The 18,252-nt window shown below is 39.1% G+C and overlaps 1 protein-coding gene across 9 annotated transcripts in view; it reads right to left on the bottom strand.

Annotated features, from left to right (window-relative positions):
- The window catches only part of nbeab (neurobeachin b), a 205,827-nt gene extending 188,418 nt beyond the window's left edge, over positions 1-17,409 (bottom strand). For all 9 annotated transcript variants that reach the window (XM_042414356.1, XM_042414357.1, XM_042414361.1 and 6 more), the window contains exon 1: positions 16,542-17,409. In XM_042414356.1, the coding sequence (XP_042270290.1) occupies positions 16,542-16,814 (273 nt within the window). In that variant the 5' untranslated portion in view covers positions 16,815-17,409. The remainder of the gene's footprint in view (positions 1-16,541) is intronic.
- Between the last annotated feature and the right edge of the window lie 843 nt (positions 17,410-18,252).

Below are 18,252 nucleotides of genomic sequence, written 5' to 3'. Positions count from 1 at the left end.
CAATTCATTTTCAATGAGAATTGTCCATTTTCCAAACACAAATTTAAATATTTTTGACTTTTTATTTCTCATATATTGTCTGTATGAGATCTTTTTTTTCAAACTCAAATGAAGGCAATGCTGGAGGGGAGAGATAGGACTGACAGGTGAGATACAGATACTGTGGATAGATAAAAACCAAGACAGCCTCCAGCTATGAAAAAGCCATACATGACCATCCATGCTGAGAAATAAAATATAGTCAACAAAATTTATAGAAACAGCCAAATATAAGCTGTGTCCAGAGCGGGATTTTCTGCCTAAAGCCAGAGAATATGAGATAAAGTACTTAAACATTAATCAAAGCATGTATTATCACTCAGAAGCATGATGCTGGGATTCAGCAATATCCACGGCCTTTCACCACTACTAACACTCTGTATTCACATTACTAGAAGAGTAAGACTGTCACACTGTCCCAAGCTGTGTTCCATATAGGCCATCTAATTCCATGCTGAATCATCTTCAACCAAATGCCACGGCGGTAATCCTTCTCTGCAAGAGACTCTGGAGCAACAGTGAGGCTCTCCAGCCAGATGTTCCTTTCAAAGCAGTCCAACTCTCACAACTAATAGCATTAGCCTGAGACACCACATTCAGGATCTAGCCTTTGCTTGAAATTAGACTTCAACATGCCCACATGCTCACATACAGTGACTGAATTGCATCCCCAAAGCTACATAACACATGCAATTTGTAGTATGGATATTAGACTGAATATACTGTGCACTATGTGTGATCAGCAGCAGCTCACTCACTGTTGTTCTATGTTGTCAAGCAGAATTTGTAGATTAGGCATTTAAATGTCAAAAATGAAATGAAAAAATGATATTGAATCTGAACTGCATATAATTTATAGTGATTCATTCAATAATATCTTCCTCAGGCATAAAAAAGGCGTTATAATAGGTTAACTTTTCTTTTTTAACAACAATAGCCACAGTGCACTTTGCATCTCTATTTAGTGGGGATGCACCGATTCGACTTTTTCAGTCCCGATACCAATACCAATACCTGGAATTTGAGTATCAGCCAATACCGAGTACCAACCGATACTAGTGTTTAATTAATAAGTCATATACCTCACTGTGTGGAGGAGACTGGCATCATTCCTTTATGTGTACGGAAACATCAGACTTGACTTTGCTTTCCTAACTTTGTAAAACACAAAATGTAACACATAAATATGTTTAAAATTATATAATATGATCATGAATTCATGAGTGAGTGATTCAAGTCATTGGTTTGCAGGAGGAATGGGATGTGTTTAGCAAATATACAGCTGATTCAGGTTGCTAACATTTAGCTGTAATGATTCAACAACATTGGTCTTAGACTACAATCCAGATATATGACATTATCTAGATTGATATTATGTGCGTAGGCTAACATTTAATGTTAGCCTAGTGCACACTCACACACACACACAACGTTACTGTTTTGAAAAGAGGACAGCTATGAGGATACACTCACTGAATAGAGCGTGTGTGTGTCTCTGCTAATCTGTTTAAAATAAACAAAAAATGTAAACAGTATGGGATTTTCTGGATTGAGTCAAGTGAACCTACAGAGAGGTGGTGTTGACTGAGCTCAGCAGGTTCTCCGTCAGAAACACAGAAACTTTCTGAAGCAACTGTCAGTAATGCTAAGACCTTATATTTTTTTACCAGAATGCTCAGCGGTGCTGGAGTTACAGCAACACGACCGAGAGAGGAAAAGTAATCCCGGAGGGGAACGTGCCCAAAATGAGCCTGATCAGCAGAGCTAATGCTAACTGCCAGCCATTGCTAAATAATGGAAACTCGACTTTTATTAGTCGCTTGCTTTGCTATAACCACCACAGTTATAAAGTAGATAGTCGGTTGTATTGGATTTAATTAGCAGAGGTGTTTTTCCGTTACATTTTAGGCCATACGCTTTTCTCTTATTATCATATATAATAATATATTATAATATATAAAGATTAGCTACAATAGGCAGTCTTATTGAGGCTACACAGCCTCCTTGGGACAGCAGATATTTACTTAACATAGAGTCCAAAACACAGTGTGTCTTTGTACTGTCTATTAAACCTTGTGCTTCACAATGCTGAAACAACAGCAGCAACCCAGCTCCAGCGGGAGAACAGCATCTAACGGCACCACCGGCCCCACCGGTGTGTCCTTTCTAGATAATAGATAGACTAGATCGGCCAAGATCAGCCCCTTTGTCACCGATACCCAATCCAGCTTGAGTCAGTATACGACCCAATATCCAATATCAGTATCAGATCGGTGCATCCCTACTCTTTAGCTCCATTTAAATCACCACAGAATTAAAGGTGGTACAAAAAACTCATCTACAGGGCTCCATAAATCATTATGGGGGTGCGACTAATGATTATTTTCTCGATTAATCAATTGCTGTTTGGTCTATGAATTACCACAAAAAAGTTAACAGTATTCACTGCGATTTCCTAAAGCCCAAGGTGATGTTTACAAATTGCTTGATTTGTCTGACTACCAGTCCAAAACCCAAATATATTCATAACACAAAGAGAAGCAGCAGACCCTCATAACTGAGAAACTGAAACTAAGGAATGTTTAGACATTTTGCTTGAAAAATGAGTTAAATAATCGATCATGAAAATAAGTGCAGATTTTGATTTTTGGTCGCAGAATCAATTTTCTGTCATTGGACTGATTGTTTCAGTTCTAAATCATTTTAAGATTTACTTCCTGACAATAGAGGGCAAATCTCCAACTGAACAATAAACACAATCTGAATTGATTGACTATATAGGAGAAGCCAAGCTATCATTTCTAATTCCTTGAATTAAAGTAGAACATAGGGAAGTAGAACATGTAGATGTCCATTAGCCTGTCATGAATATACACATGTAAGAACAACACTTCTGTGCTGGGAAAATTTGACATTAAATGGCATTTGAAATGAAAGTTCTGCACCACTAATATTTTATTAGACAATCCTAAATGCTCAATGGTAAACTGGTGAGAGTCCACCAAAATGGGTTTTTTTTTAAAAGTTAATGCAGTGGACCAGATAGGAAAACAAGCAGATGGCTAAAAAAGTATGTCCAAGTGGCTAATTATAAAAAGATCCTGTTATAATGTGGCAGTGAAGATAATGAGCCATAAAAATGGATAGTGTTTTTGTTCATTACACTGATCCCTTAGTATTAATTGTAATCCAAACCCCTAACTCTCAATAAGCCCTCCATTATTTCCCCATTTCTTCAGCTGCATTAAATCAGTGTGTGATCTAGCTCTTACAGAGTCCTTCATGCTTCAATATCAGCAGGAAATGGAAACATCCCAGCTGTACTGGAGCAATAAATATAAACATCTAGGAGATTGATTACACGAACCTTTATCAAAAGCAAAGCATCACAGGATTGCAAAAGCAGGAGAGCATGATGAACACAGCAGCCTGGCCTCAGTCATCCAGTTGCAACATACTGCAGGCTACAGTGCCGCAGCACTCCTAAGACTAAAGGGAATGAAGTGTAAATGAAAACATAACATTGGAAACAGAGCCATCCCATCAACAACTCAAGTCCTGTCAGGCATAATGTAAGAATCTGCATTCACAGCACGCGTCATTAACTGACTAGTGGCTCATGTGCAACGGAGAATTATAAATCTGTCACTTCCTGTAATACGGACCTCGGATGCCTTATGTTACACCAATAAAGTAAGTTTCTCTGTGTTGTATAAGTTCTGTCTCTAGCAGAGATGGAAAGAGAGATTGTTTGTACAAAGACCACCTTTCCATTGGGAAGCAAGTGTTGTATGACAGTAAACATGTATTGCGATTCATGCGATCTCAACTAGGTCAAATGTAGTTTTATGTCACAGCTGGTTTATGAGGAAACAAGCTAGTTCAGTGATATTACTCATAATGCTCTAATTTCTTTTACAGCTGGAGTGCGGGACTTTTGTCTCCCCCTTCTGGCAGTGAGAGTAAAGGGAGGCGCTTGGCTGTGATTGCCTGACACAGGCATGCAGCATGAGCTCATGCGCACCTCAAATGACAGGCACAAAAAGGGGGCTGGTAAAAGCTGATATGTTTTGATGGTCTACCAGCCCAAAAACGTATTTTTCTGCCAGTCCACTGGCCCACCAGGATTTGTCCCTGTATGCCAGTACACTACTGGCCGTAACCTACTGTTGCGGCTGTAAAACGGTTGATAAATTGTTTTGAGCATCTCACACAAAATGACTCATTTCACTATCAGTATTTGAGCCGTTCGGTCCAATAACATTTGTAAATTCTAGAAGAGCCGCACCATTAACGGCCAAACAGCCTGCAGAGGAATGTCAAGCCCGACAAGAGATTTAAAAACTCCTTATATTGTGAAATACAGAGAGATTCATCTGGCAGTGATGGGCTTAATCAGCATTATGTGAACTCGTCTGGCAAGGGCTTGAACGTAACGGACGTCCATTTATATGTAAAAGTTCTGCACTGCAGGTTTAAACAGGTTTTATCCCCTAAATTCCAAATTATGTATATGCACATTTTTGTTTTATTGTACTTAGGAAGCTGAGAAAATGTCATGATTTACATTTACATGATTTGAATAAATTTGAATAAATCACTTTTTCCAATGTAAAGATAAAGGGAGTTGCAAAAGATTAGGTCGACAGGTGCTGAAGTGAGATAGCTGCTGCAATCCAAAGAAAATACTGAAGGTCTTTTACTTGTTATCAACTGAAATTAGGTTTCATGATTTAAGGATGTTTAAAAAAATTCTTCGACACAGAGACAATTCGTCTGATCACTCACCCCCTGGCATCCAATTACACTGCTGGCTGCCTTTGGATTCATTCACATATAAGTTAGTTTTTTGAGCTAGGCCACATCCTATATAAGCCAAGCAATTGTCTGACATTAAAGCAGACGAGCGAAGGTGCTTGGCTTTCATCTCTAATGACTCTGATGTATTTATTCATTCATGTTAGATACAAATTATTCAAATTAATATTTGTCAGGAACAGACCAGAGGTTTTATTTTCACCTTCACTATCACCGTGAAGTCAACACTTGCTGCTACGCGAACTGGCGGTCACCCTGCTGCAGTGAGCAATATGACTTTGCATGTTTGCCTGATCAGAGATGCAGCTCATCTCCATAGAAATGAGCATGTGTGTGCAGGGACTTGTCCCTATGGGGGGAAGACAACGCATTAACACCCAGGCTGGGATTTGGTTGACTGCCAACAACAGCTCCACCCGGTAGTAAGCTTGAGTATTCACATTGTTGCTGCTGCTGATGATCCAACACACTTGTCCCTGTCTAGTCAACAATGGCTCGGTAACTGACTGCTGCTTTGTAATGCTAACAATGTTTGATCATGTTGTCCTGTCAGTGACTTGTTTGTCAATGTCATTCAAAAATCTGCACAATAGTTATAGTTATCTTAAGAGTGGAAAGGAGATGGAATTCATTCAGATACATGTAAAGCAGTGCTAGTTCAAAGTCTAGCTCAGTCACAGGCTAATCTCTGGGGAAAGCATGCAACATACAGTATATATTGGTTTAAAGGTTGCTTTAGGGTGAGTGATGTCAAATTGGATCCAGCATAAATGGAATGTCATCTCAATGTAACAGAAATATCATCGCAACAAAACCACAGACAGACATATTTTGATAGGATTAGAATAAGCTTTTGGAAATTATCATCGTAGCTCAGCCAGGCACAAAATAAGATTTGAAATCTAAATGGAACTTTATCTTGTTTAATAAATAGATAAATACAATAATATTTCCAAAGAATATTGAAGCGAAATTGTGTTCATTTAGACTGTGAGCCTGTTGACCTCCCAGTTTTTGTCAGACCAACCTTAACTAAAAGCAGCGAGCAGAAAAGAAGAAAAGGGTACTTGGAGGATATTATCGAGCTTTGTACTATCTCAGTCTATTTCACTGCTGCCTCTCTTAACAGGATTTTGCACACTTTGCCACATCACACTGAGCAACAGCAACACATTTCTATACCTCAAAAAAAAACTATCCTGAAAGACAGGGTCAGCCACTGTCACCTAGTCCCCACAACCAGGACTCAGTTATGCCCCCGGTAAACATTACCCCGCTGAGCTGGGGGGATGCATCCCAGAATGCACCCTGACACTAATGTAGGCAGCAGCCAAATGATATACCATCAGTATTTCTCCAGGGTAACATGCATGTGCGAGTAAGAGGGATGAGCAAAGCAAGAGGAGAATAAGGCCGAGGGGAAAAAGAGAGAGAAAATAGATCTATGGCCTTTTTCGCAGTCGTTTGACCCCATCTCTTTAGCATTTCCTTAAGGCGCCGGCTGTTGGTTATCAATGAAACCATAAAGGGTCTATGCCTAACAGCATTTTAATTTTGCTGATGATGTTGTTATCTCGAGAAAGCTTAATAACAGAACAAGCCTAAATTCCTATTTTGGCTACATTAGACATACTGAAAAAAGAATTGTTTTATTTACCAAGTACAGTACAGTAGTTGCCCATTTGCTATTTTCTCTTTAAAGACTGTGGGCCAGATTTACTACAAAAATGGTGGAGGGAAAATTTATGTATTTAGCTCCTGATTTGCAGTCAGCTCCTGGATGCCGCCTGGACCTCCTCCAGGTGCATTTTACAAGTGAAGCTCACAGGCGCAGTTCAGCAATGAGATTAGCAAAGTTTTGAGAAAAAAAAAAAAAAGAAGACAGCGTAGTGATCTTGACTGAATGATAACATAGTGATCATGATTTCACAATGACTGTATCTGCGGTTAATCTACACATGAGAAAAAAAAGTCAATTATAAAATTAAAATTATAATGTTTAGGACTGGTTATATTATGAATGCAAATGGGAGACAAGTGACCTTTATGGGAAATGAATAGAGACTCACAAAATATATACAAGCCATCACAACAAAGGAAAGTGAGAGAGGACAGAGAAGCAGCAGCAGCAGCTCAGAGTGCAGCAGGTGGAGGTAGAGATGGTCTCAATACATCTGATGTATCACTAGAATGAGATGCATGGATTCAAATGCGTTACATAAATATCTCGGTCTAATGCACAGACATAATAGTGCATCTACAGCCTGTAGTGATTTTCCAATACAATGATTGTCAAGTAAAATAAAAGCATGGGTAATGAGGACAGAGATGCACCTTCGAAACAGTCAGAAAAATGACACCAACTGCGATTCCGGTCTGGTGGGCTTGTTCGATAAATGCGCCGTGTGTCTGGGGCAAACTGCGCTACATCTGTGCCTGAAAAAACAGCTGCAGAAGCCTTAATAAATCTGGCCCTGACTGAGTGTAATAAAAGTGACAACAAATATATAAATCCCAATTATAAGATAGGTCAAGGGCATCAAGATCCACATAAGAATGCAACTGCACTCAGATATCAAAGAAACCAAAAATGAGAAATATTATAAATGCAGTTATTAACTTTCTCCTTGGTTGAGGACAAGAAAATACATAGCAGCGTGCTCCCTGAATCAATCAACAGCCAAGGTAAATTGCTTTTAAACAAATAAATTTGCACAGAATCTGAATTTCTGAATTTTTTCCCTCGAATCCTACAGTAAGGAGACTGCGATCGAGTAGATGAGTGGAAACTGCTGCTGGCAGTAATTGGATGGCTTAGTAGAGAATAAACTTTCCTGAGGAGACATAATTTTAGCATACTCTGATGCATGTGGTTCACACTGGAAAATAGGAGAAGCTTAGTGAAGAATTTATGAAGGTGAATACAGCTATTAGTGATGAATGTTGAAGAGTTAATTCTATTCTCTCACCATATAAGACATGTAGTGTATTGGGTACTATGGATTAAATTAACAGCATTAATGTGATACACGATTGATCCATGCGGGGACATTATTTTTCACTGACCTATGTTTCACAGAGTGCACATAGTTACTAAAGAGCATCGCTGGACCTGTAGTAGAGCTTCAGCATCTTTCTTAAGGACATATTAGCAGGGCACAAGTAGACCTTCGGACGGGAATAAAAAATACACAAGTTTCAGATCAATAACCAAGACACTTCTTTTAGAGTTAACTGTTATGATGTCAACAAATCTACAATCGAATAGAAACATCAGTAGCGTTCTTCAGGCCAGTTCAAACTTGTGGAGTATGTTTGATTTTTCGGCAGAACTTTTGGAAAATGCCTTCCAGGAAAAGAAAGAAGACTAAATCAATTATACAGAAGGTGAAATGGTAATTCAACACATGCACATGCTTACAATGGGTCTGCAGTAAAGGGCAAACAAAGGCAAGGACCCAGTAGGTAATATTTCAACTGACTAAGAAAACAATTGTGGAATAGTGACATTTGCGAAACTGTATAAGAGCCAAGAGGTGATATCGATCCACGACTGATCAGAGTGTGCAACTGACTCAACGGCAGCAGAGGGATGCTTACAGTGAAGCCCAATCACAACTGAAAGCAGCTAAGGCCACACACATGTCAAAGTCTTTAATCTATTTTGCATTTCCAGATAGTACTGATTGTCCTTTGACAGCACAGAGTATTTTTCATAGGAACAACAGTTGGTAGGCATAAAGCTCTCGGCTCTGAAGTGATTTTCATTCCACACTATAAAACAAAAGTTAATTAATTTAGGCCAGCTTTCATTCTATTTTCAGCTGATTCCCTAAGCAATAGCAAGTTTTGCAATTCCCAATAAACACTGTTACAAGAGAAATTAAGACATCAAGTCACCTACAGCCACACACATGCCTCAACTGCATCAATGATAAACCCTCTCCGTTAAAATTGCCGGCTTGGTGTACTTTCTGAATGTGGGACAACATGAATTTTAGTTGGCCTCAACAAGGACAACTATCAAAAGCAGGAGATGTAAACTCTTCCCTAAAACCATCATCCGAATGGACACATTTATTTGTGATTGATATAAGGGCGTTCCCAAAGTCCACACTGTAGCAACAGAAGTAACATGAAAGATGTCTTTCAACTGTTAAAATGTCTGGAGATCACAGAGAACAACAAAAACAGAGACCAAGAGTTTGTGATGCAATCTATCATGGTCTCATGAGATGGAGGACCAGAGCAAATGTATCTAATAGAAACACAAGAAAATACTAAACACTAATATATTTCATCACATAATTATATAATAAAATAGAAGGACAGGCTAAACTTCCTCCAGAAGGCCGTTCCATGGAGTGACGGCCCTGACAGCAAAGGTGCTTCACCTTTAGTTTTTAATGTAGACCTTTGGATGACAAGCGGTGTTAGGCAGAATGATCTAAGAGGCCACATCTGAGTATTAGGCTTTGAAATTTAAGATGGGGGCTAAACCCTTTTTTAATAGTTATCTTAAAAGAATTTTAAAGGGGTAGTTTGATTTTTAGGGAATAGTCATATCTTTCCATCTTACCAAGAATGACCCTAAACATTTTATAGGTCGAAAAACATATTTTTAAGATGGATTAGGTATTTTTAACATCTACTGTTTCATGTAATGTGTTATCAGAATGAGTTTTAAAATGGCCCAAAGGGTGCGAGAAATCAAGGCTCTTCTACAACTTTTTGAGTAGCCATTAGCAACATGACTTTAAGTATCAAGTCATGTAAATCCCTTTGCCTGCGCTGTATTCTGCTCTACTGAGGGAACTGTCCTCCCTGGAGGAAAAGATACATAATCCTCTGCCACAGCATACTGTCGTAACATCTGTTTTCCAGATGCACGCAACAATCCAAGCAGAAAATGTATATCTATCATTGCAGATCACAATGATATTTGCCTAATGAATTTGACCAATACTGACAGGCAAAGACAGCAGCAGATTTAGCCACTGTCTTACAAACAAAGTTCAAAACAGTGGCTGTAAATTCTAAGATGGTACAGTCTTGATATCTCCTAAAAACAGTAATAAAATGATCTTTCCTGATTATTGATATGACACACGCTATAAACAACTTGCAACACATACAGATTGTCACCGTAAGCCAAGCTGGGAAAGAAATCTACTACACAGACATTCCTCACTCTGTCAGATGGGTCTTGATTATGAGGCGTTTGATTCGTGGGATTTAACCAGGGGGTGTGCGTTTCATATAGTTCTGAAAATCTCCATTAAAAAACATGAAATAAGGAAAACTCACTGTAAATCACCATATCACCTAATAGTAGGTCATTATCAGGGTATACAAGAAAGACCCTGCTGTAATGTAATACACTGATGCATATCTAATACACAGTGACATGCAAAAGACTGACTTCTGAGATACAAGTTGGATAATGTCTCCAGGTAAAATGGTAGAGCTCAAACTCTCTTTGTTACTCCATTTAATTCCTGTGGAATTACATCAACCTTGAAGGCAGGACTCTACAACCTGTCTTATAACACATTATCTTAATTACAGCTTTCATTTCAGGCTGCCTATACATGAAAGATTAATGACATTCCCTTTTAATTAGCTTTGATAAGGGATGGTGGCACAAAACTGTAGCACCTGGGTGTTTAGCGCATTAAATTTCTCTGTCGCACAAACAAAATCTTTTAGGGTCATGTGAGGCAATGATGTTCAATTCTTATTTAATTGGCCTGTTAATGTTTAGAGTGAAACACTGTTTGGAGAATTGCCAAAATGACGCTTACCAGGGCTATTTTGTAAATCACTTAAATGGAACATACATTCCTTAATTATTGTTCGGCTTATTTTTACTCACTGAGGGATGGAGCTTATCCTAGAATTCATTTGGCAAAGACACTCTGAACAGATCGCCGGTCCATCCTTGGGGCTAACTCAGACAGACAGAAAGTCAGTCACTCCCACATACACACCTATTGGCAATCTAGAGCCTTAAAGTCCACCTAAATGTATGAACTATGGGCAGAATATCCGTAAAGAAATGACGCAAACTCCTCAAGAGACTGGTAGATTGGCAGACAGTCAGCCACTGTAGCATCATGCCAATGAATTTTCTTTCAAATATACACAATAGTAATAATGCTGACTAATTTGGCTTTTGATAAGACAATAGGTCTCATAGAAAAAATGTGTCTTTATTTTGTTCTGACTGAATAAAATTGCTCTCAAAAGCATATTGTAATCAGAAACAGCGAGGATCAGTGATTACTAATCACGTCCAATGTGCATCATTACACCTGTCTCGAGGATAAATGTAGTAGCATGTGTAATGCCATTAAGCTAATGAAAATAATTGATTCTGCAACTACTGGTGATCATATATTTAAAGAAGCAGTGAGGGTGTACAAAATACTGAGAATCCGTCAATTACTGTTTCAAAGTATATCAGCCTGCTGTGTTGTTGTTGTCTTCCACCTAAACTGGCGATACAAAGTAATTTCAAATAAGCGATAAGTGTGCCTCCCTCATTGCCTGTTTATAAATATGGACGACGCGTCTCCACTTCCTACCAATATGCAAAAGTGAAGCCAAAATATCTCCTTTTCCGCGAGTTGCCATCTTGCTTATGTGACGTCAGTTGGAGCCAGAGTCTGCGCCCCCTCAGCCGTGCTGCCACCTGACGGAGGTTTGAGAGCGGCTGTCACAGCTGTCAATCATGACGTCACACCCCTTTTATATCTGTTGTCAAATAACTAACTAAAAACAAATTTATCAGAAAAATGAGCAGTTGGACAAACATCAGTGTGATAAGGACTAGCTAAAATGACAGAAACCATCTTTGGGAAATATTTATTTAATTTATGAGCTATACTGCAGCCAGCCACCAGAGGGTGATCAAGATGTTTGGCTTCACTTTTGGGGAGCTGTCATGTCATCCATCTTTACATACAGTTGATGGCCTCCCTACATGGATGTGTTATATTGTGCTCCGCTGCTCAGCCTTACAGCCAATTTTTCCCCAGTGGTCACTCATGGTATTGCAGCAAAAAATCCCCCTGCAGCCCAAAAAGCATTTTCCCCATAGACCACCATTGTAAAAGAAACGTCTGTAAAATTGTTGACAGGACACCTCAAACTGCAAACAAGGTCAATTATGACTCTTTCTATTATTAATGTTTGATCCATGGAGGCTTTATATTTGTAAAATTTTCCTCGAGCCAAGAAAAGCGATTTAAAAAATCTGTGATGTCATCACAATGTAAAGTCTATGGGCCGAGCAGGAATTTGCGGGCAGGGCCAGCAGGGGAAACACTACTGCACATATTCAGTGGGCGAAACAACACGGAGGCAAATGCAGAAGCCAGTAACTTTTTTTGGCATACGCACCAGCTGAGCAATTCTTATTGGACTGAATGGGCGCCATTTTCAGTCCGCTATCCAGCTCTTATCTTATCTTATCATGCCTCCCTATAGTAAAGACTGAGCAAGTAATAGGGAATTAATTGTAAAATTATGATGACAGATGGGAAGGGAGTACTGTAGTAGCAAGAGTACTCTACACTGTTAGTAGAATGTTTTCTGGTAATGTTTGCCAACTGTTGGAGGATTCGAGTCCCATTTATAGAGCTTAGGCCAGCAAGGTGAAGCATGTCATTTAAGTGATAATCCACCTAAAATCTCTCTGATATCCGACACTCAACCCCTGGCTGGTAATACAGTGTTGGCAGTTTTGTTCTTCATGGAAAATAGTGATTGTGGCCAGCTTGAATTAATATCTATCTGAATTCAAAGATTTCAGTAGTGAAAGGTTTTTACAGCAGAAAAAGAAAATCACATTGTCCATACATAGGAACGTATCAATCCACTCCTGCAGCATTTTCTTCTTCTCCCCTGTTCTTCGACATGCTCGGTAGGATCTAAACTAATATTTTCATAAAAATCTGTAAAATATTGTACACTGCACCTGTTTGTCGCTTTATTTATGCAGCCCCTTGAGACAAATGGCAAATGTAGTCGAAAGCTACAAACATAAACAGCTAACTGCAGGAGCCACAAACAAAATCTGTACTGAGCCATATTTTCACATATTGGCTGAAATATGAGTATGTGGAACATGCTGAGCATACAAATGGATAGTGGATAAATGGATTGTGCTGCAGGAGCTGTTTGACAAGTTTCTATGGATGTTTTGATACTTTTTTCTGCCATGAAAACATGTTGCAACCATTGGAATCCATGCAATTGGCATGAAATTCAAGCTTATCATACCTCCTATTCTTTATGAATAAGGAGTCTGCCAACTTTTAATACCCACCTTTCAAGTCTACAGTGGGTGGGTGTTTGATACTAAAAGTGAATGATTTGGGCTGAATATCAATTTAAGGAAGCCTGAATAAGCTTGGTGGTGATATTCACCTAACATGACAGTCCGGGTAGCTACCCTGGATCGTCATCATGCTTTTGAATTAATATCAACCAGCTGTAGACAGCACATGAGAACTCCTAAATGTCAGGATCAAGATGAAGATGTGCTGTTAAAGTTTAATCTAATTTCATAGGTCACATTATCTGCCTTCACACTTCTCTACCAGACCTCATTATCCATCAGATCATACAGGATTTTGGTCATGAGGATGCTGGCTGTTGAGTAATTTGACTTTTGCTTTTGTAAGACAGCCGTTCATTGCATGATTCATACCAAGTGATAATTAAAAATACTGGTAAACATACCATCTTCCATTTCCTCATGACGCAAATCCACTTTGTTTACAACTTTATGCTTAGAGGACAACAAGAAATGTCCCCTTACTTATACTAAATTAGATTAGCCTTAGTAGCCTTAGTCTTATGTGTAGCTGAAAACAGATGCTGATGGTTCTGACTGAAGAGACATAAAAACAACTTGGTCCCCATAGTATTTCACACCTTAGGGACAATAATTTATCCAGTTTATCTAATAGGGAAAACTGTATAACTAGGTTTTCATATGCACTGTCCTCTTTCTATGCAAGTCTACTGTTGCTGACTGCTTTGTGAGCAAATTCTGGCCAAAGAGGGCACTCATCACACTATGATTCACATCATTCTGTTAATATCATAATATTAAATTGACATATCTTTTGAATTAGGCTAAATCATTAGGATTTTTGGTATGTAAACTGGTTGTCAGTCTGTCAACCCAGAAATAAACAGAAAAACTGTAAACATTGTTTCGACTTCTACTGCCAACAATATATTTGGAAAGCCTCCAGGTCCTCATGACTCTAAATGGGAATAATGCAATGAATGAATTAGTGAATGTCATCCAGATGAGACCAAAATATTGATAGAGAGTAGAGTATGTAACCACAGAGCTGGTGGTTCTAGGACACTGGAATTGAATGATTCACCTTATGAAGGCATTTTGTGTCTGATTCGGTTACAACAAACATTTCTTATGTGTGGTTCCCATTTTATATATCTAATAACATATCAGGTGTCCTAGCTTGAATATCTACATTGATGTTCTAGGTAGGCCTTCACTTTAGTAAAACTCCTAAACGAACAATTACATCAGATCAGCTTTACTGTCTTATTTTATATCTTGACAGTTCAACTACAGCTAAATAACAAAATAAGCAATACCATCCATCATGAATAAGCGTTTTCATGATAGATGTTCGGAACAAGATCCTCAAACCCCAATTTTTTCGAGATGTTCCTTGGAGATGGAGAAAAACATTATTATTTCATTACTCCACAAATTGGACCCCATGAGATACGGTTAAGGATCCTTCATGATCTTCAGATCGTCTCACTCACTTAAAAAATAACCTTTAGTTTCAAGCATAAAAATTCTTATAGTCATGGCATCTTACAGACAGGAAGGTTATTTGCATGACAGTGTTCTCTACCCTTGTCCCTGGCTAGTATTATTCATGCACATTTTGTGATGTAATTTAGATGAAGAGGCTCATATAATAATCATATGTGGTTCATTTGTATGCACATAATTCGAAAGAGGGCTGTACATCTGTTTGCAAACAAGTCAAGAAGACGTAAATTAGCCTGATATCTTAAATAGCTAACAACTTCTGTTAATTAAACCTGTCTTTCAAAATTTTTGGCACAGTATGTGACTGTGATATGTTACAAATAAGAGCTGTAATACTATGCTGAAATTACTTTTAAATATAAATATGTACAGAGGATGAAAGACAGTGATGACGTGAATGTTCTGCAAGTCAATAAAACAAAATGAAACTTCATAAAAAAGACTAACATCTGATACGAATAAATGGAGAATCTTTTATCTAGACAGTCAATGCTGAGCAAAAGAACAGGGTAGACTACAGTGTGTCATCCCGTGTGCACACTTCATGTGAAAATAGCACTGCACAGTGTAAGGGGCAAGGTGTCAGAGACTAAGGCTATTGCAGTGTGACTCTCATGTCTGAACATGCCAAGGGCTACAATTTGTCCTGCTCTACAGAGTGGATTTCTATTGCGCCAGAACAAGTCGGAATTAATCTCTGGTGCGCTAACAAGGAGAGACCGAATACTGCAAACAGACTCTGCTATTCCTCCTGCAGATGGTCAAAGCAGAGATATGTGCTGGCTCAACGGTCTTAACATCACACATATAGATTTGATTGTAGTTACACCTTAAATCTAGCAACTTTCGATGAGTAAATCCACAATACAAGTCATATACTGTATTTAACAACTGTAGGTCTTAATTACATTATTTCCCCATCATCATCTGCTAACCTGGGCCATACAATGGACTCAAATCTCCTACCACCTTATACTGACATTCATTACTCCTCACTCTCCAGTCACTTTGTGACAATGAACTTGACAGTCCTTTTCCTAAAAGTGGAAAACCCTTGGAGGAAATACTCCAAGGGTCAACATATATAAAGGGAAAAGGTGATGACCATCATGCTCCCACAAATGCTTACATGCCAATTAAGAGCAGGTACAGAATTCACCAAAAATACATTTCATCTTCACCACACTGCTAAAGAGCTCACCAAATTATCACCAATACTGACCAGTAATTGAACTCTTCCTCTGCTCAGGTGTGGTTGCAGAAATCGGAGCTCCCTGAAACCATCTTAAAACAATTGTTATACTGGCATGTTATGGTCACCCTTAGTTCTGGGTGAATCCCCCCCACACACACATATAACAGCAGCAGCAGCAGCAGCACTGCCGTTTCTGCTCACCCTCACTCAACATATCTGCCATCTGAAATAAGTTGTGCACCAGCAGGCTGTGAAGTACTCACATTACACTTTAATTTCAGCAGGTATGCCACTTTATCTATACCACTGACATCATCCATACCGGTCTACTGGGTTTGCAAGCTGTCACATTGAAGTTGGGACTTTGTTAAACTTGAAAACTTGAGAACTGTCTTTGTGTTAATATCCTCCATCCCTCTACCCATCATCTCTGTGTTCATGTGTGACTTTTGAATGTTTTCTGCTCGGGACATATGCTCATATAAGTAACGTTACAGCAAATAAATAGTCATGTGCACAGTCTATACAAAAGTGCATTTTCGATATGCCAACATGATGTTCTGTTATTGCTAATACTGAATATATTTCCCGATTGAGAATTAGGCAATAACGTCCAGCCATGCGAGTAAGAGGAGAAAAAAAAACAGGTTTACTTACCAAATTCAACACCGTTTCGACAATATCCCGGTTGCTAACCTCTCCAACCTGGATCAGTCCAATGAGAACAGCAAATTTCATCTTGATATTCCGGATTGGTATCGATGGATTGATAATCCCAGCCGGGAGGACCACTGAACCCGAGCCGGACATCATCATTGTCTCACCGGCGGCAGCGGAGCTTGCAGCCGCGTGATGCCCGTGACCTGGAGGAGGTTGTCGGTCCGAGAGCGACACCGAGCCCGGCATCGTCACCGGTCTCTCGCTTGTCATTTCCTCCCTACTCGGGGGCGTCTGAAGCTAGTTGTACGCCTGCCCCCCTTAATATATTTAATCACTGCTCTGGAGCTTCAAGAAGAAATTAAAGAGAAGGACACTCGCGAAGCCGAGGAAAACAAAAACAAAACACCAACAAGAAATCACTCTCTGTCAGTAACATCCACTCTGGAGAGTTCCGGTGGGTGTCCGGTGTGTTGTCGGTCCCAGCCGGTTAGCTGAACGGACTGACCTGCGCTGTGTGTGTGTGTATGTGTGAGTGCCGCTCTCTTGGATGCGCGTCTCCGTGTCTGTGCTGCTGTCACCGCCATGTTGCCGCCCCCTGCCTGCGGTTCCACTCACCACGCCTGCGCTAGCTGCGATGATAAAGCTGGAGACTGACCGCTAGCAGGTTGTTTCCCCGTCCTGTTCATCTTACATGGCCACTTACTACAGACCAAAAAATTTACAAAGTTTGCCTGTGCAGTTGTCGTTTGGTTAGTTGTCCTGCCGACCCAGTTTCATTTCTCCAATGAGCTTAAGTAAAACAAAAAATGTCCCGTTAAAGGCAACCGTACAACGCAACTTGTTTCCCAAACGAAGATGGCAGCCGGAAGTTAATTGACTTAATATTTCCCCCCTTAATGCAAAAAAAATAGCCAATATAATAGATATGGAAAATGTAAAATAATTAGAAATAAGAGTAATACAAAATGGACTAGATAAAAAAAAAACTTCTAACCTTATATTTGTTGTTAACTTTTGCTGCTATGACTAATTAGCAGGAAAAATAGCCTGCAGGTGCACCTAATAGCATTAATGATAGCTCTGTTCCATTTAGTGGACCCGATAAGTCAGTGAGCTAACACTCCTTAATGGAATTCATCAATAATTGATAATTATTAGTTACACTTGTTTGACAAGGCAGAATGTATGCCACCAGAAAGCTATATTGGCGTCATGCTTAAGGAGCGTCCCCATGGATTTTAATAGACACCTGCATGAAATAGGATTTTTTTTTTTTTTTTTTTTCATTTTCACTCTTCTCCAGATCAAATTAATTGAACCCAACTCAATGTGAGGGGTGTCACGCTCATATTGTCATATTTCTCTGTCCTGTGTTCATGCTCTCATATCTATAGCCCCTATAGCACCTACCTAATAACATTTAAGTCCAGTTATAGTCTAGCCAAAGACTGATATGAGGTCTGAGTTGTATGGCTATGTAAAATTTTAGCTATTAGGTTAATTAATATGTATATGTATAATGGTAGGCTAATGACTATTGCATCTATTAGTAGGTGTCTGGAAGGTTATTATTTAATTAAGAGACTTTGCTGCAGACATTGACACATTCAGACTATCTTTTTACTTAAAATAATTTCTGAAGGTACACCTGAGTACATACACTCTGCACATACACACATACATTCTTATTATATAAACCTATTACATT

The sequence above is a fragment of the Thunnus maccoyii genome, chromosome 6, assembly GCF_910596095.1.
Source record: "Thunnus maccoyii chromosome 6, fThuMac1.1, whole genome shotgun sequence".
Lineage (NCBI taxonomy): Eukaryota > Metazoa > Chordata > Actinopteri > Scombriformes > Scombridae > Thunnus > Thunnus maccoyii.
The sequence above is the reverse complement of the archived record's forward strand: the minus strand, read 5'-3'. Positions and strand labels throughout refer to the sequence as shown.